This window comes from Coccomyxa subellipsoidea (genome assembly GCF_000258705.1).
Source record: "Coccomyxa subellipsoidea C-169, whole genome shotgun sequence".
NCBI lineage: Eukaryota > Viridiplantae > Chlorophyta > Trebouxiophyceae > Coccomyxaceae > Coccomyxa > Coccomyxa subellipsoidea.
This window is the reverse complement of record NW_005178038.1, coordinates 1,982,783-2,010,039: the sequence shown is the minus strand read 5'-3', so window position 1 is coordinate 2,010,039 and position 27,257 is coordinate 1,982,783. Positions and strand designations below refer to the sequence as shown.

At 52.7% G+C, this 27,257-nt stretch overlaps 5 protein-coding genes across 5 annotated transcripts; 1 reads left to right on the top strand and 4 right to left on the bottom strand.

Annotated features, from left to right (window-relative positions):
• Window positions 1–1,805, bottom strand: COCSUDRAFT_46939 (hypothetical protein; the record flags this gene model as incomplete). The annotated part of the gene is made up of 5 exons (XM_005649268.1): window positions 1–521; window positions 842–1,089; window positions 1,229–1,328; window positions 1,418–1,579; window positions 1,670–1,805. The coding sequence occupies 5 exons, from the start codon at window positions 1,803–1,805 to the stop codon at window positions 226–228; spliced, it is 942 nt and encodes a 313-aa protein (XP_005649325.1). The 3' UTR covers window positions 1–225.
• Window positions 1,806–2,889: 1,084 nt separating this feature from the next.
• On the bottom strand, window positions 2,890–11,157 carry COCSUDRAFT_46938 (DNA repair exonuclease; the record flags this gene model as incomplete). Its single annotated transcript, XM_005649267.1, has 17 exons — window positions 2,890–3,393; window positions 3,594–3,759; window positions 4,027–4,171; window positions 4,451–4,572; window positions 4,776–4,855; window positions 5,033–5,210; window positions 5,453–5,596; window positions 5,878–6,039; window positions 6,495–6,755; window positions 7,103–7,147; window positions 7,313–7,486; window positions 7,846–8,026; window positions 8,244–8,389; window positions 8,566–8,713; window positions 8,844–9,001; window positions 9,086–9,169; window positions 11,038–11,157. The coding sequence occupies 17 exons, from the start codon at window positions 11,155–11,157 to the stop codon at window positions 3,335–3,337; spliced, it is 2,373 nt and encodes a 790-aa protein (XP_005649324.1). The 3' UTR covers window positions 2,890–3,334.
• Window positions 11,158–12,225: 1,068 nt separating this feature from the next.
• Window positions 12,226–14,437, bottom strand: COCSUDRAFT_14113 (mitogen activated protein kinase; the record flags this gene model as incomplete). The annotated part of the gene is made up of 7 exons (XM_005649266.1): window positions 12,226–12,450; window positions 12,713–12,811; window positions 12,942–13,031; window positions 13,219–13,267; window positions 13,425–13,529; window positions 13,753–13,895; window positions 14,186–14,437. The coding sequence occupies 7 exons, from the start codon at window positions 14,435–14,437 to the stop codon at window positions 12,226–12,228; spliced, it is 963 nt and encodes a 320-aa protein (XP_005649323.1).
• A 6,607-nt stretch (window positions 14,438–21,044) lies between these two features.
• Window positions 21,045–24,417, bottom strand: COCSUDRAFT_36075 (amino acid transporter; the record flags this gene model as incomplete). The annotated part of the gene is made up of 9 exons (XM_005649265.1): window positions 21,045–21,349; window positions 21,635–21,823; window positions 22,137–22,341; window positions 22,675–22,824; window positions 22,944–23,122; window positions 23,248–23,471; window positions 23,665–23,808; window positions 23,942–24,002; window positions 24,228–24,417. 9 exons carry the CDS (start codon window positions 24,415–24,417, stop codon window positions 21,045–21,047), a joined length of 1,647 nt encoding a protein of 548 aa, XP_005649322.1.
• Window positions 24,418–24,933: 516 nt separating this feature from the next.
• COCSUDRAFT_62188 (hypothetical protein) lies at window positions 24,934–26,428 on the top strand (the record flags this gene model as incomplete). The annotated part of the gene is made up of 6 exons (XM_005649264.1): window positions 24,934–24,984; window positions 25,176–25,245; window positions 25,358–25,521; window positions 25,765–26,005; window positions 26,163–26,237; window positions 26,379–26,428. 6 exons carry the CDS (start codon window positions 24,934–24,936, stop codon window positions 26,426–26,428), a joined length of 651 nt encoding a protein of 216 aa, XP_005649321.1.
• Window positions 26,429–27,257: the final 829 nt, after the last annotated feature.

Here is a 27,257-nt window from a genome sequence, read left to right as displayed (position 1 = left end):
TTAGTATCAAGATAATTACACATGCTCGCTGATCACAGTGATGACATTCTGAAAGGTCAAGTTTGTGGATGAAGTGTCCCGCTGGCTCCAGGCACTGCCAGAGGCAACTTTGCTGGCATAAGTTCAGCACTAAGTCAATATCACAACGAGGCTCACGCATGCCTCACCGGCATCAACTGGTCAGCAAATGCCTCTATACACCCTCCGGCCCTCCAAGGAGGCCGATCAGGCCGTGCGGAAGATAGACAGGTCCAAGTCTTCAGGCCCCTTGGAGGCCCAGGCAGTGAGGCGGCGCTTGGACTCAGTGCTGGCAGTGGAAGACGATAGCTCGTACATGCTGCACAGGTTGAGCAGAACAGTCTCCTGCAGGAAAGCCTGCGGCTGGGCCTGGAGCGCAGCCTCCAAGCTCTGCACCGCTCCCACCAAGTTGCAGGCGTACATGCGACAGACGGCCGCGTTGTTGGCAGCTATGCAGTCCCCCGGGTCCTCCCTCAGCACCGAGTCAAACTCCACCTCCGCACCTGCGGCACACGCAGCAATAAATCATGTTTTTGCTGTGCACGCAGGGTTGGGACTGAGAGGTCACGCGATCTATTCAGTTGCTGCGGCGTGGCTGAAGTGATTGAGTCTCTTGGGTTGACAGAAGAGAGTGCTAAAGAAACGTGCTTGCCACAACAGACGAAATGCCATCCAGACTGGGGGAGGTGCCGAAACGGGTAAAGAGCACTGGATCACAATCACGGTGCTGGTCACCGTGTGTGAGTGAAGGCCATGTGATTTCCTCGATGACAGAAAGCCACATATTCTCCAAAGATTCCAGGGAAGGAGAACAGCTGCGCACCCTTGTAGTCCTGCTCTGCAAAGAGCAGCAGGCCCTGGTTGCGGCGCAGCAGCCGCCGGTCCGCGGGCGTGGCGGCCGGCCCGGCCGCGGCGACGGCTCCGATGACCTCCTGGAAGGAGGCCGCAGCTGCCCTTAGGTCCCCCAGCACCAGCTGCACGTAGCCTGTCCTGGATAGCAGCTCCACATCCCCCTTCCGCCGATCCAGCAGCCAGGCAAGCCACCTCAGCGCCACCACATACTCCCGCGCCCTGCCACACCGCAACTACTCGGTTATCAAGTGAAATACAGTAACCGGCGGCCACAATACCAACTTGTCTGGTGTATCACTCCATAGAGACATCAGGAGCAGCTAGCAAGGGAGTCATGATGTGCGAGTGGAGGGCAGACCGGGTATGGTGGTTTGCAATCATGGCCACAACCATCTGCTGCCGGCGATCCCACAGCTGAGTCAATTCTGACGCTGGTACAGCCTCTTTTTCAGGAACGCCTGGGCACACAGGGCAGCTGGGTGATCATGCGGGTCCCTGATAGAACAAAAGTGTCGGCATCAAAGAAATGCAGAGACAGTTCTCCCACCTGATGGTTGCGTGTCAGTGCCGGATCTGCATCTTTCAGACTGTAGCCTGCAGATTTCGACAAGGCCATACATGCGCTCCAGAGCATCAGGTGCCCTGCCCAAAAGGTAGGGCAGCTCTGCCTCTAGCCACCTCAAGGCAAATGGCACTTTTGATGTGGGGCCTGATCACACAATATCCCAACTTTGACCCTCTCATCTCCATCATGATCCAAGAATCATCATCAAGGCTCGCTGAGCTCTAAAGGGCGCACCCTGTGGACCATCTTGCAGGTAGGCTGGAGAATCGAGAGATCCCAAAGCTGCGAGCTCGTCTGCTGCACTGCCGTACTGTCGCAGCTTTGTCAAGGCGAAAATATGCCATGCAGCCCCCACAAGCTTGTCGCCCATAGGGGCATATTTGTAAGCAATAGTTCTCTCTGCTACCGCCCTCCATGATCCCTGCAAACGTCAAACTGGATTCAACCATGGCAATTGACTTCAACAAACTTCAAAACATCATATCAGATCAGATCGGCATTATACCTGCAATGCCAGGGTCTGTAAACCAGCCGTTCCAGATGGAACGTCTGCAGTGCTTCGACGCAGTTGGACGGCGTCCCAAGCATTGAATGACTCTGTAACCGAGCTAAGAGGATCTGGACTTGATGGAATGGTCATACAAGAGCGTAGATTTTGGTCAGCAAGTCCAATGTAACGAGATCAAGAGCTGAGATGGCAGAGTTCTTGAAGGCATGAAGACCCCTCGAACGCTGAAACACAGAATTTTCAACCTGTGCACTACTTACAACTTCAGGCATGCAGTGTTAACGAATCCTTTCAGCCTGAAGTTCAACAGCAGGAACGTTAATTGATAATACTGGCGGAAAATCAATCGCCTCTCCATCAACCGATTTATCCTGTCCAAACTCGTTCGACAAACAGTGGTCATGTGATAAAAGTGTTTGCCATTATTGTGGACGTAAATCAACTGCCGTACTCACTTTTTCAGCCACCTGCGTGCCCGGTCTATGAAAAACATTGGAGGTATGGCCCTATTTGGTACCATCGCCTGCTCTGACTCCCTGTACAACTTCCGCGAATAATCTTTTACCTTTCCAATTGGCAATCTGCGCTGTGTCGACAGGATTTCTTCTGGATATGGAGAGCACGATGTTACCTGATATTTTTGCGTTTAAAGCTTTGGTGAGCCAGAAGAGGGGACCATGTGGTGGAGTCAGAGGAGCAGCTGCCGGCAGCTATGCTGGGAAATATGAAGCACATTTGTAATCTATATGATGGAGATGTGGATTTTACACACAGTCATGCAGCCTGGCTGAAGACCAATCCCGAGCAATTGGCAATTGGCTTTAGAAAAATGCAGTACATAGGTCATGACATGATCAGTGATGTCACATGTAACGTTTTTATCCTTTAGTAGAGGATTCAATCCAGATTAGTGCTGGCACCATCAACATATAGTTGATATATCTTCCAACTAAATTTTATTGATGAAGGTCTACATCTTCATGCAATTCTGTCTTCTTGGCCTCAATTGCACATTCACAGGATTGCAGCTGCTCCTCAAAGAGAGCTCACAAGATGGGCAAATTCTGGCGTGCACCCTGCATGCTGAATCACAGCCTAGCATGTGCACTTCATTTTTTTTTATATTATTATTATTACACGCTTTTCCTGCCAGAAGCAAGGTGCGTCTGCAGACAAGCTGCAGTAAAGTTACTGCAGCTGCCAAAATCCTACCCCTTGATGGACTCGCCAGATGCAAGCAAGACCCAATCAACAGCACTTCATTTAACAGGGTTTATTCCTCCTTCCTCGATTTCCCCGCTGATATTCGATAAAGTTTCCCTCACCAAATCGACCTTCGCGTTCACTGTGGACAAGTACACAGTCCAGCTGCTTGTGGGTACTGCCTTGAGTCATCGTGCAGCACTCCACGCCCGCCCAGAAACCTGTGATGGCTGTTGGGCGCTGCCTCCTGCAATTGCACAGGTGAATGGCGTTGTCAACAAACTTGGATTATCTGTAGTGAATAGACCATAATGCTACGAGGGGCACAACCAAATTACAAGAACCGGCAGACTACAAGATCCAATCATGATAGGAACTAGCATACGAACGCATGGTCTTGTGTGAGAATGCAAGCACTGGTAAACACCATTTTGGGAGACACCGTACCTCCAGCCATGTTCAGGCGGCGGCGGCCAAAGCGCCCGGTGACGGGAACAGCCTCGGCGTCGGAGTCAGAGTCCTCCACAAAGCTGCCCTTCACAGGGCCTGCCGCCGCCCTTTTGTCCCCAGACGCTCGCGCCTGCGCTGGCCCCTCTTTCTTTGCACGCTTCACCTGCGCACCATACTGCTCTCTTCACCAGCTGCCCATCTCAACATGGTAGAACTGACCTCCTTGACAAGGGGCAGGCTTGGACCTAGCCTTTTTATAGAGTCTCAGCATGAGCAGAGCATGGGGAATTGACATGCCAGGCACGCAATGTATGAAGCTCTGATCGAGCCTCAGAAGTCAGAATGAATGCCACAAGGACAGTGTGAGCTGCTTAAAGCTCACATCCGGATAAGCAGGCAGCTGCAGATCGGATTACTACAGAGGCCGCACCGGGAGGGTGCCCTGGGCGGCACGCTTGCGCTTGGGTGCTGGCTCCTCATCTAGCAAATCTACTTCCCCGTCGGAATCCTCAATCAGGTCCACCTCATCAATATCATCGGCTGCGTCACTGCCACTCAGCTCGTCCTCGCTCTCCCTGGCAGCACAGCACTCCCACAATTGCAACACTGCAAATACAAGGAATGTGCTATACAAAAGAGGTGGAGCATCATGTATGCAGGGTGTAAGACTGTTAGTTTCACAACGTGCACAACACTTCTGCATTTCATCTCAAAGTACATCAGCTTGTAATTCTCACAATCAAATAGGTGAAGCACCATCGGCTGCTTGATCTCTCCTCATTGCTGAGGCAAAAACTGGCATGTGGGAGCTGCCACCGTGCAGAAGGAAAAGGTAGCGAGGAGTATGAGCGCACCTGATCTCGTTCATGCGCGCGCGTGCTCCGGTGGCGGCCTTGCGCGCAGGCCGCTGTGCAGGCGAGGCCTTTCTCCCCCGGGACGCCACGCTGCGCTGTGTTGCAATTACCCCATCCTCTGCCTGCACATAAATTTTCAAACTCACATTCACTACATACCCCATGCACAAGTATCCATAACCATTGTTGCCAATAACATTCCTGCAATGGCCTCATCTGCGTACAGGCCTTGCTGGGAACTCCTGATATTGATCCGAGTGTGACTGTACAGTGTGTGAGATATGTTACAAGCCAGCAGCCCATATCGTAGAGCTCAGCTGCGCACCTGTGAGGGCGTGCCACGAGCAAAGCTCTCACCCAGGGTCGCCTGCCGCCTCCCTCGAGCCGCTCCCGGCGCATGCGAGCCTACAAGCGCAGCCCACAATCTTCAAACACAGATTCGCTGAAAACCAAGCTAAGACTGTGAAGCTGCCGTGCATCTGCGCACCAGCAGACTGAGTCCCAGGACGACAAGCGCAGCCATCGCGATGAAAGCCTCTTGAGCAGTGTGTGGAGAAAAAGAAGGCGACAGAGCCAGCCCACCTGCTCTGGAGGCGGTTGGCGCGGCGCGTCTGCGGCCCTGAGGCGGAGGTGGCGGCATGGCTGACGTGGACGGCGCCTCGTCATCGTCGTCCAGATCCAGGTCAGCATTTGAGCGCACAGCCGCCGCAGCGCCCAGAGCGCGCGGCGCGGCCGGCTCCTGCCGAGGCGTCGCCGCCGCCTGCCCACAAAAAAAAAGGCTCTGAACCTCTTTGTTTATTGCCTTGCTTGAGCACCCAATTTCCTCAAAGCTTCCTGAGATTTTGCATGCACCGTGAGGGAATTAAGCTCTTAAGGGACTCTGTAAGACTCTCAAGGGACTCTGTAAGACTGGCGATAATCAAAGGCAGCACTGCCACATGGCAGTGTGTTTGATGTGCAGGCCCATGGGACGAGCTGAGTCAGGAGGTCCACCCAGCGCACCTGGGACTCGCGCCGCTCCTTCATGCTGCTGGCCAGCAGCACCGCAATGTCCTCATCCTTGTCAGTGCCGCCGTTCTGCACCGCCGTGCTCTGAGAGTACGCCAGTGCCTTGTTCACGCATTCCGCCAATGCCGCCTTCTCTTCCTGCACGCCACTTACCAGACCTCTCACTTCAGGTGTGAATCGTCAGCACAGACGCCTCACCCTCACAACCTCCACCAGAGGATCGCTCTACTGGTCACACATATCCATACAAACTTTGGGGGGCACAGAAGCATGAATCATCACTTTTCAGAATCTGAGGCCTGTCAGGTAGAGTCCCAATGCCCATATGCAGCTTTTCAGATTGCGCCCCACCTGCAGACATCCCATAACAAGAGGACACCTCACTCTCCAGAGAGATGACAATTATGTGGCGAGCCCACCTTGTCCACGAAGTCGCGCAGGGCCTCGGTGAACTCGTTGCGCGTGATGATGGCCACGTTGTTCTCAGGCAGGTGCTCTGCCAGGAGCTGCTCCACTCGCTGCTGGTCCAGCGCCTCTGGCCGCAGATCCGCCTCGCTGACCTCCCCATCCCCAACCTCAGGCTGCACACACAGCGCATAATCACAATTGAATGAAACCTGCTGTCAATCCTCTGACTCACCAGAAATGTTCCTAAGTGGGTGCAGTCCATCTAATGCTGTCTTGCAAAGTAATGTACAGACTTGCGGCTTGCCAGAATGTGAGAAAAATTCAATGGATACGGCCTCCGCGTGCACATACAGCGCACAGGCTGCTGACGGCCTGCTGTCAACCCTCTCACTCGCCAGAAATGCTACTAGGTGGGTGCTAGCCATCTCCGGCTGTCTTGCATGGTACACTCTGTGTGTACACTGTAAAGACTTGCGGCTTGAATGTGAGAAAATTTCAAACTGGGAATCAAAACATTGGCGAGAGCAATGTGAGTTCAGTTCATCGCCTTTGGCAGCTCATGCATGCTTGTAATTGCTAGGGACATGACATGGAATGTACTATGGCAGCCGGCAAGTGGGGTCCCCACCTTGGCTTTGCGCGCGGCAGCCTTGTGGAAGAGCAGCATGTCGTGGGGATTGGCGACGCGGCCAACAAACTTCTGCCCGAAGCGCTGCGCGTTGATTGTTGAGAAGCCGGTGTAGTCCACGCGCAGCCGCACCAGCGGCAGCTTCAAGCGCGCTGCGTCCTCGGCCCCGGCCGCGGCCGATCGCGCCCCGGCCGCGGCCGATCGCACCCCGGCCGCCGCTATCATGCCGGCCACCTTTCGCTCTATCACCGCCGCCACGTCCTGCGCACATCAAACGATGCAGTGATCTTAAATCAGAAGTGACTGGAACTTGCTGAGACACTTCCTAAAATGCAAGGAGCCTGGTTGATACATAGCAAGCCTCACTTTGAAGGACTTCCTGGACATAATGTGTACTTTGAACGCTGGGCAAGCAGCATGCACATGCGGAGGACTCTGCTCATTCCCTGGCCGAATTGTCCATAATGAGGGAGTAGAGTAAGCTTTAAATGAACCATTGAGCAGATGGCTGCAGATTGTAATTGTGGGCAAATATCACATCTGTACTGCAGTAGGGGATGGGCTAGTATGAGAGGCTCGTCAGGCACATGGGGCAGATCTGTCTGTACCTCCGGCTTCTCTGGGTCCAGGCCCTGTTGGTCTCCGAGCACGATCTGCACAGTCAGGCACCCAATAAATGCCAATTCCGCCCATACCACTCGGATACAGTATTCATTTGGATTTACAAGAAATTCTTTTGGCTTCTAGAAGACGTCCTCCTTCAAAGGCATAAATCTGTGCATCGCATGGTGATGTGGCAGGTGCAAGCAGGGGCAGACCTGGTCAAAGGTGAAGGGCCGGACGGTGCGCAGGGGGTACTTGAAGGTGCGCCACTGCTCCCCCAGGAATTCCAGGACGACCACATGCTTCTTCTTTGCCTCCCCCTCCGACAGGGCTGTGGCTACGCTCGACCCAGGCTGCAGTATGCTGAAGGTCTTGTCTGACTCTGCCGCCTGAGCAACACTGAATTTTGTCAGGATCACCTCTATTCTAGCGAGGCTGCGCTTGAGCTGGGAGGCAAGTGAAGGTATGCACCTGCGGTCTTAGATATTGAAACAGCACTGCATGCGACTTTGGTCCGACTTCACCTTAACACAACAAGTCCACATCACCCTGCTGCAAGTCCACAGCAGGGTGATGACCTTATCTTTGGTCAATGTACATGCATGCACTGTGCAAAGTACAAGCATGCTCTCAGGCAAACAATGTATAGATAGACCTACATGCATGCACTGAGACACAGGCAGAGGCATCCGAGGTCGAGAGAAGCCTAAACCCGCAGAAGCAAGGAAAGCGTGGGTCTCTAACTCACAACTGGCTCGGGGATGCACTTGTGCTCATGGCCCCAGATGACCAGATCCAGGAAGGAGGGCAGATAGTCCTCCTTGATCGCGTTCTTGGCCCCTTGGCCACGTGTCACCCGGTTCTGGTGCAGCACAAAGATGTTGAACCATTCGTCCGCCGGGTACTGGGGAGTCACCTTTGGCTGCCGCCTGCACCCCAGCCACTCTATCAAACAATGCCCTCTTAGATTGTGGATGCTGGAATGTAACAACAGTCATGCCCTTCAACATCTGAATGACAAAAGGGGCTCTTTCACACAACCTGCCACTGTGAGAATTGGACAGACCAGACACTGATAGAGAGAATTAAGCAACATAGTGACAAGGATGACAATTTTGCAGAGATCACAGAAGCACATGGCAGCACCAGTCGACGCTGCCGGGGGTCTGGAATGCGCGCGCCAGGCGCTCATCTCGGATATTGCCCAGGCCATAAAGGGCAATCTTCGTTGTTCCCTTCTGCAGCAGCACCGGCACAATTTCCAGCTTGCCGATCGTGGAGCCCTCCAATTGCTGCAGCACAGACCACAGCTTTTGACTGGTTTTGGGACCTTGGGAACTACTTGCTCGTCATTGTAGATCAATGTCTTCATTTCAGGATCCACATCTGACTCTAATGGCCCTCTGTGAGCACGGCAACACAAAGTAGGCATGGCGCTTTATGCTCAAGAGGAAAGCAGGGGCCACACCGATTTGCCAAAGTAATTGACAAGGTTGCATGTGGACAGAACGTCCACAGCAGACAGGTTGTCGACGCCGGAGGGGTCGTCATGGTTGCCATGGATTGTAAACACCGGCAGGCCGACACTGTAGTTGTCATTTTTAAAATTTGCCTTCCTGGAGCACACACATGAAAGGGGTAGATGGAGGCCGATATCATGCACCTGTTTGCTGGGGTATAGTGACGCAAAAAAAACTGCATCACTTGCTGTTCCATGCATTTTTGAGAAGAAGCGCAGGGTCTTACCCGCTGACGAAATTCTCAGTCGGATTGCTGATGATTTTGAACAGCACTTGGCTGCCGTTCAGGCAGTACTTGCTGAGAATCTCCATTGTCCGCACCAATGTAGTCCTACTGGGCTTGTTGTCATGGAACAGATCGCCCCCAAGCAGCACAAAGTCCACCTGCATGTTGATAGAATGGCTGTCAGGATCTTTTGGCAGTTTTTCTTTTTATTTTAGCATGAAGACCAAGAAAGACTTGCACACCTTCTCCCGTGTGGCCTGATCAAAGATCTCCTCGAAGGTAACAAAGGAGTCGTCCTTCCTTATCTCGTCCTTCTCCCATACGCCCTGCACAATTTCAGGATAATTTGGATCACGAGGTGTTATGCACAGAGAGCTGTATAAGAGATCTATCGTTGCTACAGAAGCCAGCAGTGAAGAAAGCCGAGTTCCCCCACCAGGTGGTTGTCCGTAGCAACCAGTATCCTCAGTAAGTTCCTGCCAATGCATCATGAAATTTCAGAACATCATGTAGTCTAGAAGAGATTTCACAGTGTAAAAAGCAGGATGTACCTGTCTTGATCTGCAGCCATCGGGCTTGCAATGTGTGATGGGGCGGGCCTATTATGATCCAGTTCTTAAATCTCTTGCACTTCAATCAACGTATATTTGCAGGATTGTTTTCCTGCATTGAAGGTGGGGCAGAGGTTCTCCATGACAACCGACCATCGAGTATGGATATTTGCTCACGGACTCTACAAGGTTGGAATACACTTTATGCAATGTTTCAAGATCACTTTCACGTCACCAATAATGCATTTAAGGTGTGATCATCTGGCTGTGGAGTCCTCGGTGAGCATGCTTTGCTGCATGCTGCGCTCATGTGACGTCACATGCCAAGAAACCATGTTACCATCCTAAGCAAACAAGAGTCAGATCTCTTGCACACTGAACGGATAACAATCACACTCCCTGCACTTGATATAGTGGAGGATGGTCCTGAGATTGGTGCGGCGTATTCTTTGGGGAAAAGATCCCCTTGCCAAAAACCAAGCAGTTCATCTGGGAATAGGAAGTTCCCGATGTGATCGTAATTCAGAACATCATTTTTCATGTAGTCCTTGCACTGTATAAATTTGGATCAGAGCGACCTTTGCAGGTCATGGTGATGAAACGCTTCTGCCGTGCTTTATGGCAAGCGGACGTCACCAAGATATCCCAAATGACAGAGACGCGCATTTTTAGCGGAATTAGCCCTCAAATGACTTCCCAACAATTAATGCACACGGTTCCAGCAGCCGTCCAGGAAGCAGGTTCGTTATTTCCCTCCTAGCCTTGGACTATCACATCTTGCATTTTCTAGCCATCAGTTCACGCATTCCAGAACGCTGGAAGCATCGATGAAGATTTAATGATGGGATACAGAAGGCAAAGCCAGCAGCGCTTGGATCTGGGCCTCGCTGGCAGCAGTGTCAGTATCCAGCTATGGTGTGCCTCAAAGGACCTCCGCCTGCATTACAACAAGTAGTTCACCCCCATTTTGTATGGCAATCATCTCAAGCCAGATGCCTATCAAGCCTCAGCAAGCCTGTCAAGGTGTGGGGCGTGCAGTGGCAGTAGAACCCCATGTTTTGCTGCAATTTAGCGTAAGCATTGTAGCGAGGTCGTGCTGTAGTTACTGATGTCTTGGTCACTGCAGTGGGGTACAGGGTGGGCCAGCTGGGGCCAGCTAGACATTGTGACGGATCAGTCACAGCCCTTGCACCGCCAGCTGACTGGATCGCAGGCTTGACAGATGGGTTGGAAGAGGTCATGAACTCGGAGAGCCTGGAATTGCAGGCTATCTTCAACTCAGATCATATGGTGATGCTTCTCCTAGCTACCCGCACTGCTGGAGCAGCTCCATGCACATTGACATATGTTCATCTATCGGTAGTGACCGGCCGCACCTCAACTTGACTAACTGTCTGCTCTTTGTAGTTTGCAGCTTGGGTGAAAAGCGGCTTGATTGCAGACCTCAGATGCTTCTATGACCCAGAAAAGCGCTGCCTGCACTCCATAGTGCAGTTGGGCAGGTTTGACACGTCCAATTGTTCCTTTCATGATGGCCATTCTGCGGCTTTTGTGTGGCTGTTGTGAGGATCTTCTGAAGTGCTGCATTTTACTTTTCCAACTTACTGAGTCGCTTTGTCTCGTGCAGCGGGGTTTGTGGGTACCCGAGAGTTTTGCATGGCGGCTTCACAGCGGCCTTCCTGGATGAGAGCCTTGGGCTCCTGTTCTTCGCCCTCAGACAGCATGGTTGCCTGCCATTTGTTGCGCCAGCTTTCACCGCCCATTTGGATGTAGACTACAAGAAGGTTTGAACACTCATGCAGACAGACTCTCCAGTCATCCGTCAACCCAGCGTGCTGTGAATTGACATCAATTCATGGCCATGACCAGCCCATCAGTAAAGGTACTGTTTTGACATGTGCAGAAAGTGGAAGCTGCACCTGGCAGGCTGCTGCTGTGCACAGCAGAGGTGGAGCGCATAGAAGGCAGAAAGCTGTGGATGAAGGCCACACTGCGTGACTCGCCGGGTGGCAAAGTGTATGCGACTGGACACGCATTATTTGTGTCACCATCCACAAGGCACCTCATTCAGGGTGGCTTGAAGTATGTGGCATCTGGGCTGGCCCCCAGATTCTTTTCGCTGGAGTGATGCGGTGCTCGCAGCGAGTCTGAGTAGAAGCAGTGCTTAGCTTGATGGTATCTAGACAGTACAATGCAATCTTCTTTAGAAATAGGTCGGTCGTGAATAAATATTCTTTTACAGTGGAGCTACACAAAGCAGACTAGTGAGCTGCAGGAAGCAGGCTCAGGGATGTAGACTACAAAATTAAGCTTTGAACGTTCATTATAATTATTGATACGCCATAATTGTAGAGATTGGCTCTCAGTATGGATACAGACCTCCAGTGCATACACTATATATACAATTGCTTGGAGTGACATGGTTTTCCCTAGCACTCATAACACAACCACTCACACAAGTCCCAACCAAACTCTTGAGGACGTCCTTCATACAATGTTGGAGTTCCTCGCAGCGCCCACCACTGATTTCACCAGTCACGCATTCCCCTAAAACTAAATTGCTCGCATTTCCTTTGATGGGTTTCATGACTTATGCTGATCATAGCTACCACAGGCAGCTGCCAGACTACAGCGCGCTTTGAAGATACACAGTCATCAGAATACCACCCACGCGTTGTTTCCCGCTGAAATATCATTGTCAATTCTTCGAAGCGCGCTGCACCTCATCACCGGGCACCAATCTGCTTCTAGCCATGGAAGCGAGCTCCCCAGATTGATCTAGCAGTGCTCCAGAGCTTGGCGCGTTCTCATATTGAGTCTGCACAGCTTTCTCAAGGTGCAGCAGCTGTCTGGGGGTCGCGAACAACTGGAAGGGAGGTGGAGCCGCCGGAGACTGCCATGGCATGCTGCAGCGGTTTGAGGGTGTCGATGATCTCGCTGAAGTTGGGCCTCTCTGCTGGGTCCGCCCAGGTGCGCCTGATAAGGCTGGCAATGGTGGAGTGCATTGCCTCGGGAAGCTCCAAGCGCATGTTTCCCCAACCCACCGCACCCACCACCTGCAGGCATGTGCTGTCACATCTTCAAGTGCACTCCCTTAAGAGTTGTACTATCTGCACTATGTATCGCTTTACGGTCCAAGCTGCCACACAACGCCAACAGGACCACACGCAAAAGACCCTGTATCTTGTACTTTGCGCATTGGTGACTTGATGGTCCTCAATCTCACAGGCAACAGTAGCTGTGCCATTGCTGCCTCTTGGACGAGGGCTTCAAGTCAGCAAGGCGAAGAAATGATAGGAACATTACAAAGGGAAGCACCTGCATGGCGCTCATGTCGTGCCAGGGCACCTGCCCAGTGAAGAGCTCCCAGAGAACCACCCCATAGCTGTACACGTCGCTCTTCTCATTGTAGCTCTGCTCACAAGCACACGGCAATCAAGCTCAGGCAAACACTCCAGCAATGCATGCCAGAGCTTGTGACCAGTAGAGACATTTGAGCATGACTGCATGGGGCTGCATGAGAACTACTTGCCTGGCTGCGCAGCACTTCAGGCGCTGTCCATTCCGGCGTCCCGGCCTGGCTCTTTGAGGACAGCCACGTGCTCCGTCGAACTCGGGATAAACCAAAGTCACACACCTGCGGCCGTGCCACCACACTGCTGTCATGCAACTCACTGGCCTGCAACCACTCTCACCCCAGCAGCTACTGAGCTGCAATAAAAAAGCAGATGCAGGCCGTTACACTCATGCAGCTCTTCACATACTACTGGGGAATTCAATGCCTTCAGTGGCACAGTGGAGGGAGAGGGTGAGGAAGTCTGCACCTTGGTGGTGTAGTCCTTGTCCACCAGCAAATTGGGTGACTTCAGGTCCCTGTGCAGCAAAACCCACCTCCTCAACTCCTGCTCTGAAGATCAACTCAACCCATCACTGATTCCTCAGATGCACCACGTGAGAGAGTGCTTGCATGCGTGCATGCCACGATCAAAGAAGCTTTGCCCTGGTCCAACACGGACGCGCGCCAATTCACCTGTGCACGATGGGAGGCCGGCAGCTATGCAGGTAGTTCATGCCCCTGGCCACGTCCAGTGCTATATTTATCCTCCTCCGGTCGTCCAGCACAAAGTTTGGCGTCCTGGGGCCAGCACCAAGCATGTTCGACGTCTTTAGCTACAGGAATTTTGTCAACAAAGATTCACCAGACACATGAGGACCTTGCTGGTGTGCGCACTGTCGTGTCCATCACACAAGAGCCTTGGGCACGGTGCACCGATGTTCAGCCAGTTGGGCAGGCCGAAGAGGCAATATTAGTGTGAATCTGGCTATTTACAGAGACATAAAAGGAAAGGGGTACATACCGGTGGAGGATTCGGAAGAGGGAGCCGCGGGGCATGAAGGAGGTGACGATGGAGAGGTTGGGCGGCTGCGTGCATGCCCCCATGAACAGCACCACGTTCGGGTGCTTCAGCCGCTGCATCAGCGCCACCTCAGCCCTGAACTCCTGCACGGCACACCCACAGCACACACCCTCACACACATGACACATGCTATTTCCCAATCTTTGCGGCATGCTGACCATTACCCTCGCTCTGCTGAGCAGAGCAGTGCAGAGCAGATGTAAAAAGCATGCAGCAGAGTTCCAAGTGCACCTGACATCAATTTGCACTGAAAATTGGCAGAAAGAGAAAGGAAGCAGAGCGCGAGCAAGACATTCAGAGAATCTGCAGATGGTCAGGATAGGACAAATACCTGGCTGCAAACAAATATTGAAGCAGGGGGCAGGGACCGCACCGCCATGAGCTGCGGTGAAAGATCCTGCTCCAGGAACCGCTTGACAGCGACGTCCGTGTGGCGCCAGGAGCCCCGAAACACCTCCCCGTATGACCCAATGCCGATACGCGGCCCGAGCTCAATCTCCGACGCGTCGATCTCCCACTCTGCCGCGTCCTCCGCGGCTGACACTGCCGAGCTGCCGCCGCCGCCCGATGAGGACGCGCGCGCGGCCGCGCCGCTGTCGGCACCGGCGCTGCCGCCGCCGCGCATGGCTGCGCGGCCGTCGCCGAGTGCTATCGCCTCGGATGTGATTCCCGCCGTGCTCGCAACCTCCTCCCCTTCCAGCACCGACGGCAGCTGCGTGCCCGCCTGGTTGTCAACAGCAAATTCCTCGTTTAGGGACGCTTGATCCGACTATCGGGTATGCCATTAGTTTGTGCCCTGCTGCCTGAAGATTCCTCATACTTGGACACTATGAGGCATCTTGCTCCTGTTACAATGTTTTGCAACTTCATCCAATATAGCAGCAGGCGATCATGATGGTGCTGTCTTTCATGGTCACTGAAGATCAATTGAAGCATCACACAAGGAGTTTGCAGTGAATCAGGGAGGGCCTGGTCGTCACCAGCAAAGACACAGCGCGTGGGGGCGCGGCTTCAGCGCCATTTCTGTCCACCAGCAGCCAGGGCCACGGATCCTTGTCCGCGGGTAATGGCTCTGGCGGAGCGTTCCTCTGCGGCCGCAGCGGCTCCACACTCGGCCGCGGTAACTGACAATGACCGTCCACGTCACTCCTGCATGCCAAATGAAATTCAGTGCTTGCCCTTTTGGTATATGGCACAAACAGACCGGTGCCGAAAGTGGGTTACACCCTAAAAAGAGTCTTCCTAGGTGCTCCAGAGACTCCTGATAATTTTACAGGAGTCAGGAGCAACATCTGCACAGCCTCAAGAACAGCAACATCTGCATGCTGGCACCCTACTACACATCCTCATGGGCACAGACTAGCTTTATTCTAGCAACATGGAGCAGCAAGCGGCGCACCGCGAGTGTGCGACGTCGTGAGGAGCATGATTGTTTGTCGGCTGCACAGCGGTGGAATAGCTGGTAGAGGCCTGGTACTGCGCCAAGCCGTTGACCCCTGGAGGCGAGCTGGCAAACTCGTGAAACGCCGATGTCCCCCTGCCGACCCCCTGCACCCAGGAAAATCAAAACATTTACAAAGCATCAAAAGCAGGCATGGCAACATGTTGTGTGCATGGGAAATTCCTTATTGCCCACTAGTAGCCTTCACGGAAAGGCTAATTGAACCAGGTAGTCAGGTAGATTACTGTACTTGCAAAACAGGATGAAGGAGAGAAGGAAGTGAACCTGTGTGGGGGCCGCTTCAGAGTTGTATCTGCCATGGCGCGGCGGAGGTTCAAACGGCTGTTGCAGGTCCAGCTGCTCAAAGGGGGACATCGGCGGAGCTATGGCGATGAAGCAGGGCGCCGATGTGCTGGTGGTGGCAGGAGGATCGCCCACGCCTGATGGCCCTGCCAAAGATGGCGCCGGGCTCTCCTGTACACCGATCAGACCATTCAAAACACTTTGCTTTTACAGGCTTCCTGTCTTCCTGGTAGCTCTGAGGGAAGTCTCTACTGGAAGCTCGATGCTAACTCCTGGCGCAATGCAATTATTATACGGTGGTCACAGGCTCAAAGGAGGTTGTAAAGGTAGCGTGCCTGTAGGGAGGGCAGTAGCACAGGTCCCTCTGTGTCACCATCCGCCCAGTTGAGCCCAAGGGAGATGGACTCCTGCAGGGAGGACTGCAGGACTGACGACAGGGAAGTCTCCGCATTGATCTGCGCCAGCAGGCACACCCTTTACTCTTGTCCAACGTTAGGAATGGCAGAGTACATGCTACATTGCAGGATGACGGTCAGGATGACGATGCAGGATGACGATGCAGGAGGGGTGTGGCACTCACCGGATGAGTGGCGCCGGGGTCTGCTACGAGGTCCACAAGCAGCTCCTGGGAGTGCACGCGCACGATGACAGCCGCCAGCTCACCCGATCTCCCCACCTCGCCTGTGGCACGCAATATCTTCGCTCTTGTAAATCCCCACATGCCAGCTGACAATTTGGCGCAGCAAGCATCATAACAGCATAGTCCTCAACAAATAGTGAACACCCAGTGCTGCTTCCATCAAGGTCAGGTAAGAAGCTGATCAGCGATAGCAGGGCATGGGGTGAGACCTGAACACCTAGCACGGAACAGCAAAATTACAGTAAGGAAGACTGAACATGACGAAATTTGTCTTGCACAATGATATATCCAGCGCCCACTGTCGTGGGCGTGCAAGGGGGCTGCGCACCGATGAATGGCCCGCGCAGCATGCGGCAGGGGAGCTCGCACGCGTCGGCGAGGGCCTTGAACAGCAGCGCCCGGTGCCGCGCCAGTCCCACCGAGAGGCTGCCGATGGGCACTACCAGGCCTTGCCGCACGTCCGATCTCCGGGCCGCTGCGTACCGCCGCGACAGCGCCGCGTGGCCGCTCCTGCCGCCCATGTGCTCCGCTACCACCCTCGCCAGCGCCTGCAGCCGCCAGCTCAGACAACTCAGGTCCCGTGGTTTAATTTTTCGAAAGGGATTGATGTCAGATGATCCTGTTCCAAAAGTTGCTCATGCGGAAGGCACCAGGCTTCATGTGCTGTCATATGCCCCCGGGCCATTCCACATTTGACACGACTGAGAGCAATGCCTTTGAGCATGACTAGATGGGTGTTCGAGACAGCAAAAGCATGGGCGAAATGTTGTTTGTACCTGGATGCAGGCCAAGGGCCCCTCCTTGCAGCTGGCGCCAATGGCCTCGGCGGCCTTCCCATCCACTCGCGCCAAGTCAGGATCCGCATCGTGGTCCACCACAACCACCTGCGCAATGGACAAGAAGCCCCCTCAGCATGAAAAGCTCCCGTTCATCTGAACTCCAACATCCTCCCTTTTTTGAAAACTCTCGCACTTGTGCATAAAGACAGCCCGACTTCATTTCCTTGGCGCCAGTGATGCACTGATCATGTTTAGGACAGAGGAGCAGTGTGGGCACCTCTCGGGTGTCGCCGTCCCGGGGTACTACTGCTCTGAGGTCTGCCAGGCTGGGGAACACACTGGAGCACTCGTTGGGCTGCAGCTCCGGGAAGGCCCCCCAGGGATCATACAGCCCATCGCACACCGCGTCCTCATATTCCAGGCTGCACACACAACCCCATTTGATTAACAATCATCTGGTGTTGGCCGCATGCTGCATCCCATGCTGATCGAACTAGCACACCCTAGCAACGATCAACTATTCGAGACCATCTAGATTTCTCCATTGTTGGGGTGGACTTACCTGGCATTGAGTAACCAGTCGAGCTCTGGGAAGGGCACACTACACAGCATGCATAGCAGGGATGAGTAAACAAGCAGGGCAGGAGGTGGCACCTCTCGGTCTGCCACAGCTTGCAGCTGAGTGCCTCAGCGGCGCTGCTGGCCTGCCCCGGGGTCAGGGACAGCCGCTTGGCGCGTGCAACGTCGTCCTCTTCGCGCACAGCGTCCGCCGATGCGCGGTTCGCCTCGCTGGCCGACTGAGACAGCGCCACCGCTATGTCCAGCTGCACACCACCCCCTTTCCTTAGGCCACCTTCTGTCGGGTGTATTGTTGCATCTAGCACTTCAAACGAGGTTCAGAGTACTGTATCTGACGCTCTGATCGCAAGCAGGCCTTTGCAAGGTGCATGGGGGAGTGCAAATCGGCAGATGCATGACAGGGCGCAGGCTTGAGCGGACCTCATTCTCCTCGTTTTCATAAGATTGTGACTGCTGAGGCGGTGGCTGGGGGAAGAGCGTGGGTGGAGGGTATGCGTAGGGGGCCACGTGGTGTGGCCAAGGGTACTCATGCTGGAATGGCTGCTGGGGTAACGTCTGCTGGATCTCTGGTGGTCGGTAAGGGGGTTGGCTCTCTGACACGGGAGGCCTGCGTCTGAACCAGTCCCGCAGAGCTGACATTTTGGGGCTCTGTCAATCTCTGTATCCTTGCTGATTGGTATCCTATAGGTTGTGCCTGAACTTTCCCTCAATGGATTGTGGGCATCATATGGGCTCTTTCCAAACCCCCTCGAATCCTCAATTCCAAATAACAGATGTCTTCCCGATCACCAGGAATCTTCAAGATCAATCTTGTATTGGTATGTTGCTGGCTATTATTGCCCAGAAAGATTTCAGACTCGGTGTAGCCAGCCGGGTACCGAAGCTTCAACTATCATGCTGCATCTGATTAAGGTCCTTACGTACATAAATGTGGCAAGGAGAAATCAGGTAGCAATTCTGGATGCAAGACTGAAGCTCACGCCAGCACAGTGCCCATCACCATGCCATTTGTGCTCAGACCCACCAAGACACAAAGAGCAGAAGGGATGCTTCCGGGGTTTTCCAATGCCTACAACAGCTGACACCCCTTCAAAGCAGGTTTGACTGAAAGCATCGGGGCTCTGTGCGCCTCTAATGCCCTTGCTTGAGAGCGCAATGCCGTAAGCAGCTGTAAGATCCACGTGGCATGAGACCCCAAACTTGATGAGGCTCAATGAAGCTTGGGGTGATGAAGGGAATGCATCATTGCTACGGGAGTACATCGGGAAGTATACGTAAGGTATTGACCAACATGAACAGGTTGAGAATAACCAGCCTCACAAACCTTCGACAGATCATCTGCAACAGTGCAGTCACCGAAACACGCATGGGATCTGCAATGGCGCAAGGACTAGATGATTATACTCAAATAGACAGCAGAAATCTCTTTCAATGGCAGCAGCAGCGATTCATGGCGGTCCCAAAGAAAAAGGTGCCGCACCTGCCAATGTCGTCCGAGCTATCATATCATAGCGCTTTTAGTGAGGGAAAAAATTTCCCAACGTTTTGGTCTGCTATTGATTAACAAATGTGAATATGTTGATCATTGAAGAAATCGCGCATCTGATGGTTTTGGGCCCTGCATGCAGGTATCCCCTAGCCGAAGGGGGAAGCGAAATGCTATGAAGTTCTACCGACCAGTAACATCACTTGCAAGATGCAGGTAAGGTTTGGTGAAGCTTGTTTCTGTGACCCTGCATGCAGTGAGCCTGCACCTGAGCCATACTGACATTTGCTGCGCTGTGCAGCTCTTGCGAGCGAGTGATGCATCCGCATCACATCCCACATTATTACTGCCAAAGAGACGACTGTCCATCCAAACTGCCTCAGAGTGGAGGTTAGCGTGACCACCTGCAGGATAGGAGCGTGACAGCCTGCAGAATGGATTGGCTTCTGCATTTTCATCTATAGACGGCTAGATAGCCTATGCAGCAGATGGCAGCTGTGTTTACTGGATCTACATTACTTTTGCCCTGCTTACTGCACTTGGGCATACAGCCTCAGGTTGACAGGCCGACAAGTTGAACGTTAAGGCTTCTGTAATAGCCACTTGGCGAGCTGATAAGTGCAGCAAAGTGGATGCCACTGGTACATGGTCACCAAAAAAAAAGTATGTCTGATAGCCGGCTTCATGGCGCCATGAGACTGAAATGACGATATAGGAGTGTGCAGTCATTCCAAGTCTACACAGATTTGTCTAGTCTCCAAGCCATTGCACCTCGGACTGCCGAGTCAGAACCAGGGATTTTGGAGTGTGGATTCGACCAGTTGTTGCTTCAATGCGGATGCACGTTGTAACTCACCCTTACTTATGCATTTGACTCCTTGAACAGTGCGCATCGCACTTTGCCTGTCAGCAGCACTGGCCCAGCAGCGCCGCTGGCGCATCTGGCATTTTTTGCCATTGCCACTTCTGGTCCAACATTGCTGGTTGTTCTGATCACCCATGACCTAATCACTAAAACAACAGGCCGCTGAAGTAGCTAGCCCTACAGCCTGCTTGCAGCACGTGCTGCACTGTAGCTTTATTGCGGTGCAAATTTTACGGCGTCTGTGTAACAGCACATACATGGTCACACTATTAGTGTTACACTAAGGCAACCATGAGCACTTGGCTACTAGCTGTTAGCTCGTGCAAGCCATCAACTCCACATACAATTGTCCACATGTCATCTGCACATCTACCCACACAAGTATTGCTGGTCTCTAAGTTTTGTCAAATTATTTAATGGCATGCTATATCCACGCTAAGAGAATCGGGTGCCCTGAAATAGATCTGGGCAAAGCATCCAATGAGTCTGCGGTGCCGAAGTAGAACCCCTACTATAAGCCTCATAATTATGAAAGACTTTCTGAGTCTTCTTAATATGAATGGCCACAGCGGAGGACTTGTATGATCAAATATTATCGCTTGCTTGAGCCATTTGTCAGGGGTTTCACGAGGTCAGAGCTCCCTTCCAAATTGTCCGCACTGGACTGCTCGGTTTCCACCTCACGCCCATCACTGCCTGAGGCCTCATCTCCCTGATCAATTGTTGGCAGCCTGTTTGACACAGCGGTGATCAGTCTTGCCTGCTGAGTTGACCCGAAGCTCATGAATGCTTCCCAGACCTAGAAATCTGCCGGGAGGCAGGCAAATGCACGCTTTTGGCAACTAAAAGCTTGCACAGAATCAGACGCTGCCTGAGAGCACAAGCCTCGCTGAAGTCACGTCGTGCAAGCATTTATTCAGATCTGTAGACCTCTCAAATGCGGCAAGTGGGGCTTCTGACAGACAGAAGAATCACCCGATTCTCAACTGGGCGCCAACCAGTAATTGCCCAAAAACAGAAAGACGATCAAGACCCTCGACCACCCTTGCTGGGCAGTGCAGCCATCCAGCAATTCTCCTCTATACACCAACTCCTTTGCATGCACTTAAAGAGTCCTGAAGCTTTGAGAGTCATTTCGCCTACCTGGAGGTGTGGTGCGCGTAGGAGGCAGGCAGGCTGTACACAAAGTAGACCACCAGAGTCCCCGCCAGCCACACTCCAAACCTGGCCCAGGCCGCGGCGCTGATAGAGCCCAACAGGAAGGTATTGAGCACCAGGGAAGCTGCGGGCACCCATGGCCAGGCGGGCACGGCAAAGCTGCCCGGCCCGGGCAGGTGCGTCTGCCGCGCGAATGCTTGCAGCGACGCGGTGGCCGCTACTGCGCTGGCGCCAAAGCCGGCCAGGCCGCCCCAACCGTCGCTCGACTGGTAGTACACGCTCAGCCCTGAGCGCAGCACAAAGCAGTAACTTAGCAGCGCAGCGGTGATGGGTCAAAGCTCAAAATCTGCTGGCCAGCATGCAATCTGATAATGACCCTCGATGCAAATATTCGGTGACCCTTTCTCCTGCAAGGCCTTCAGTGCCATTTTCAGCATCAGCAGTGTTGATATTGATTACTGGCCCAAACCAAACCAAAGAGAACAAGCGCAGCCCCTGCCGTCCATAATCCACTTCCTTGGGGATGACTTTGTGTGGAAGAAGTGACTGGTGCAGGAGGAAGATGACTCACCGATCCCGCTGACGGCAAGCCAGGCAAGCAGTAGGCCGGGGAGCCAGGGGTTGGCCCCCTTGGCGCGCCCAGCCACTCCATAGTATCGCCGCCACAGCAGCGCCAGGGCAACCACAAAGAAGCCAAACAGGCTGGAGATGGACGTCATGTCCGACAGGTACTCAAACGGGGTGAACAGCGTGATCACGGCTGCAGACACACCCAGACACACACTCTATTTCAGAGTCTTCGGCAGGAATTTTTACATGCCTGGCTCAATGAAACAAGCACACGTAAACAAAGATTCAGGTGTAAGCTGCACATGGCTATTGGCAGCACGAGTGTCACTGAAACACTCCCTGTACTAATCTCCTTGTTAACTTCGTCGAACCATCGCTGCTCACAACTTTGCACAACTACATCACCAATGGTTCAGACAGTGCTGGGGTAGCAATGCGCTTCAATGAGATGCATGCATGCACCAGCAGTGCACGAGAAGAACACAGTGAAGCTGGGCACTCACAGACTGCAATCCCCTGAACTGCGGTGGCAATGACGGGGGTACCGAAGCGAGGGTTGATGCGCGCAAAGACCGGGGGAATGAGATGTTGGCGTCCAAGTATGCAAATGATGCGTGCCCCCGCATAGAAACCCACCAGGGGCCCTGTCAGGATGCCGGCCAGCGCACCCACCGCCACTATGTACCGCGCCCACGGCAGCCCGGTGCTCTGCGCAGGGGGGATGCACAGATTTGGATTTGGATTTGGATTTGGATTTGGATTTGGATTTGGATTTGGATTTGGATTTGGATTTGGATTTGGATTTGGATTTGGATTCCGCAGCAAAAGCATTTAGTATCCAGCAGGGTGGCATGTCTTGAGAGAGCACAGCAAGCAGAATTGTGAGGATATAGGGCAATGGGTCATAATCCAACGAAGTACCAGAAAGTCACATAGCAATGGCGGACCCTGGTGAGCCAATTATTGGTGTCAGGCATTGTGAAGAACAACACTTGGGCGTAAATGAGCAGCACAAAGTCGGACAGAAAAGGGAATGTCTACCTGGAAGGCGGCTGCAAAGGCTGCCTTGGGGCTGATGTCCACATAGGGCACCATGAGCACAATGGTCGCACTCATGAGCATGTATAGGAGGGTCACCACTCCCAGAGATCCAAGTAGTCCAATCGGCAGGTCCTTCTTGGGGTTCACCACCTACACCAAAAGGCTTATAGGTGAACACTCACTAGCGCAGAGTTGTAACAGACAGCAAGCTTATAATATGGCAGTCTCTCAATGAATAGGACAGGTATCCAGGACAGAAGCAGGCTTGCCTCTTCTGCAGTATTTGCAAGTGCATCAGCGCCAATGTATGCAAAGAACGCCGCAGTCGCCCCATCAAATATCCCTCTCACCCCGAACGGCGCGAAAGGCTGCATGTTGGCAGCCTTCGCTTGCGTCAAGCCCACAACGATCACGAAAACAATTACTGCGACGTGCGCAACCGTCACAACTGCACACAGCACCAAAGAAGTGTTCAGATTGCTTCGTTGCAGAGCCATCCACAAATCTGCAGGGATTCCAGGTCACAGTGAAGGATATTTCTTACATGAGGAATACTGAAGAGGGGAGGCGCACCGAGATTGAACAGGGAACTCTCATGAGTCCCAAGGATGAGCAGCAGAGTAAGACCCAGCGACAGCCCAAATGCCAAGAAATCCAGGTCCAGGCCGCCTGATGTGTGGACCTGGAGGTCTGTCTTTGAGTCCACGTTGAGGAGCTGTGACAGGTAGGCGCTGAAATTCCTGAGCACCCCGGCATTGCCCACAATGTGCGGGATGATCAGATTTGTACCCACCACCCTGCACAATTGATGCACACACAGGTAAGGACATCAAGTGATGCACATTTTATTGCAAGCATGCAGTGCAACACCATTTGTGATGCATTGCCTGGGGGAAATTGCAGCCAAGGACACAGGGCCCTGTGCAAGTCATCTCCTCTGCAGGGTATCCTTTGAGCAATTGATTGGCACGTTGAGTAATGAAGGGCTACCATCCGATCAAGGGGCCGAAAGTGAGGGTAGTGTAGCTGAAAGCGCCTCCTGTGACCGGGACCTCAGTTGCAAACTCCGCATAGCAGAGAGCGGACAGCAGTGCTGAAATGGCTGCAATGGCAAAGCTGATGATCACTGCCGGCCTGCACGGCATCCACTGTCAGCGAAAATTGCATGGGTTACAATGAGCATAGATTCAGACCGGCCATCAGACAGGCAACCCAGCGGTGTTTCTGAAAAAGCCACAGGGAAGTCAGCAAGCATTCAGGGACATACCCTGCCTGACTGTGTGCTACTCTCCCAGTGGTCACGGAAATCCCCGCACCAACAACATTGCCTGCAAAAGAAACATTCTGCTCAGAAAGAACGTGCCTGTGCAGCAGTGTGGTAAATAGCACAAGGCAAGACCAGTGGAGACTTCAGAAGACATGACACAGAGACTAGTGAAGGCACTGCGATTCAGGTCCGAAATGAATGCTCTGACCAACAAGATAACTAATCAATGAGCTCAGTTCAAGGTTTAGTACTCTGGAATTATCTCTTACATAGAGGTGCAGCACACCTATGCCCAGGCAGATGAGCTGCAGGGACGTGAGGGTGCGCTTAAAATTGCGACCTCCCTCGATCCTATCCCTGTCCTCCTCCTTGAAGGATCTGGGCTTGAAGGAATACCCTGACGCAAGGCTGTTCTTCAGAGATCTGAAATAGGAGCGAGGATCTTCAAACTCGCCCCAGGATCTTTCATCGCCCATCCCAGGCGCTTGAGGTGTCCAGATCAACCTCTTATAGAGTATTCACGAGCAAATGTATGATTTCAATCGGAGCGGAGATTGACTTTTGTAGCAGCACGAGCGTGCGTGATGCCTTCACGTGCTCGCAAGATGGCTCCTTGCCCCAATTGGAGCGCTACTGCTTTTGCCCGGAAGGAACAGCAGAAGATTTTTGCCGAACAGGGTCTCACCTGATAATCAAACGATTTGCAATTTGCAGGGGAAGTTTGCTCAGATATAAGTTTCTCTTTTGTCATAGAAGAATCATGATCCTTTGGACATTGTCCTGAAAATTGGCCAAGGAGCTCTCAGCAGAAGGGTCTTCGTCTTTAGTCGTCAGTCGACATTGTTTAAATTATCTTGTCGATAGACTGATTGATTGTCGTGAGATCGACGCTTTTAAGCCTGAGAACATCTGGCTTCGGATTGAAATCCAGGCTACATTGTCCAAGCGAATATATATCATTTCTGTATACGCAGTTAAGTGATTCTTGCTGGATGGTGAAAGAAGTAGCCGTGACGGTGTCCGTTCCAGACTGCAATGTGCAGGTATGACCTGCTCTTCCAATGCTTGATTCGCAGGAGGTGATTGATTACGTCATCATGATCAGGCAGAGAGCAAATAAACTGCTCTGTATGGGCCACAGGAGTTTGCAGATATAGTCTTCGAAAGGAAGGCCACTTTGCTAGAGTACCACAAGCGAGAAGGTGACCCAAATGCAGTCCTGTCAGCTTGGCAGGACGACGTGCGCATAATTACATTCTCTGTACCACTCTCAGGCGTTCCTGATGTGGTCAAGACTGCCATTGGTACGGCCACCCCTGCCTCGTTGTGTGTTGCATGGACTTGAGCGTTTTCCTATGCAATAAAAGAACAATATATTCTGCTCATTGTTGTCATCAAAAGCTTTTCCTGTTGTAGGCTGCAGCACTCTGACTATCCGGGAGACTCAGCAGAGGGAGTGGCTGGTGGATGGGTCTCTGAAAGTCACAAGCGAGCCTGTCCTAGACATTGTGGGTGGATCCAAATTCACCACGTCAGCAGAATTCACAGTGCAAAGTTCTGCAGATCAGTCAGGCTGCGAGGTGCGTCCTTTCGCAACCTATACTATCTGAGCATCATCCTTGCGCCCAACTACCAGATACAGAGGATAAGGCATGGTGCATCTTGACTGACAGCAGCATCTACACGAACTGTATGGCACCCCTTTCCATTGCAACTGTCCTTCTCAGGGCTGTTGCAATGGAGGTTGCAGATGCGCCAGCTTGCAATGTCCATGAAACACTGCTGTATGTTGCAAGGTTGTGAGGCCGTTTGGTGTACTTCAGGTGACAGCCAAGGTGCTGTGTGCTGCTGCGGGACCGTGGGGGTTGGTCTCCACCATAGAGGGCATCATGGCGCAGCAGGCCCAGGCCTCTGTGCAGTCCTTCCTGGAGTTCTGCGCCCAGAAGTGCAAGCAGGAGACGCAGCAGCTGCCAGGGTACACCTCTGATGCAGAGACGGTGGAATTCTATCAGGATGCGGCGGATACCTTCCTTGGAGCCTACCCTCCTAGTGCTGAACTGGCAGGTGCGATTCGGCCTGATCCAGTGACACAGCCATGCTTATCGCTGCTCTGGATGTACATTGCCATCCAGCCTTGTAAATCATGCAGTGCAGCAAGCCAATCCTGTTGCAGAAAAATCACGATGTCCCGCTGATCATTAATTGCATGATCGCGTTGCAGGGATTGATCTGCAGAATCTGGAGCCAATTTTGGAGCGGCTGGACATGCATGCACAGGGCATGCAGGCATCTGTCAGTGCGCTGTGTTCTGCCATTCGCAACAGTTCTTCAACTGCACCAAAGCAGCCCACTATCAGTTCATCCTGGGCTCCCTCGTGGCCTAGAGCAGGCCTAGGAAGCAGCTACTGGCTGGTCCTTTTCCTGGCGTTCCTTGCAGGGTGCTATCTGGGGTCATGGGTCAGGCTACGGCCGCAGCACTTCCGCTAAGGAGAGCAGAGTGTAGCTGAGCAAGAGTGAGATGTTTTGTACTTTTCACAGACACCCGAGTTGAAGCTTACAAGCTTGACAGACATGTGCAGCAGTGATGAGCGGGCACTGATGAGAGTCCAGCAGCTGTGTGCATGACGACAGCACTGATCTGAGCAGGTATTGTTGACATCAGAGCTGCAATGTTCTGTAAGAGTCAGCAGACAAGGATATGCTCATTGAGGCCCTGCCTCAACAACAGAGCTTGCAGCTCCAAGGAGCCGTTAAGATTGTGTGCATGTCTGTTTTGTCCCATATAGCATGACACGTGGCACAGGCCGGAGCTTGATCCCTGTAATCTTACAATCGTACTGATTGGCAACCTAATAAGTCTGTATTCTCGTTGCGAAACATATTTTGCCTGCATTGAATGTGCACCTGTAAGTTGCTGGCAGCAAAAAATCTAGAAGTAATTGCGAGAGATATCTATAAATCACGTGAGAGCGCAGAACACCATGTGACATGCCTCAGAAACGACAAGGCATGCGGCAGGCAAAGGATGCTGCCAACAGTGCTATTGTAATGATATTGTGGACTGCACCAATTCTGATGACAACCACCCTCGCTAAAAGACTGCTGGATACTGATCAAGCATTTCTTCCATTACCCTGACTGCACTGCCCTAAGCAGTGTGTCTTAGACTCCAAACTGTTCTCAGAGACATAACATACAAACTGAATTCTGCATATTCCATATACACCAAAAGACAGAAAAAGCAATTGCGGAAATTCGTACACTGCACCCACCCACAAGGGCAGCGTCCTGCAGCACAATTAATGCATGCAGCCAC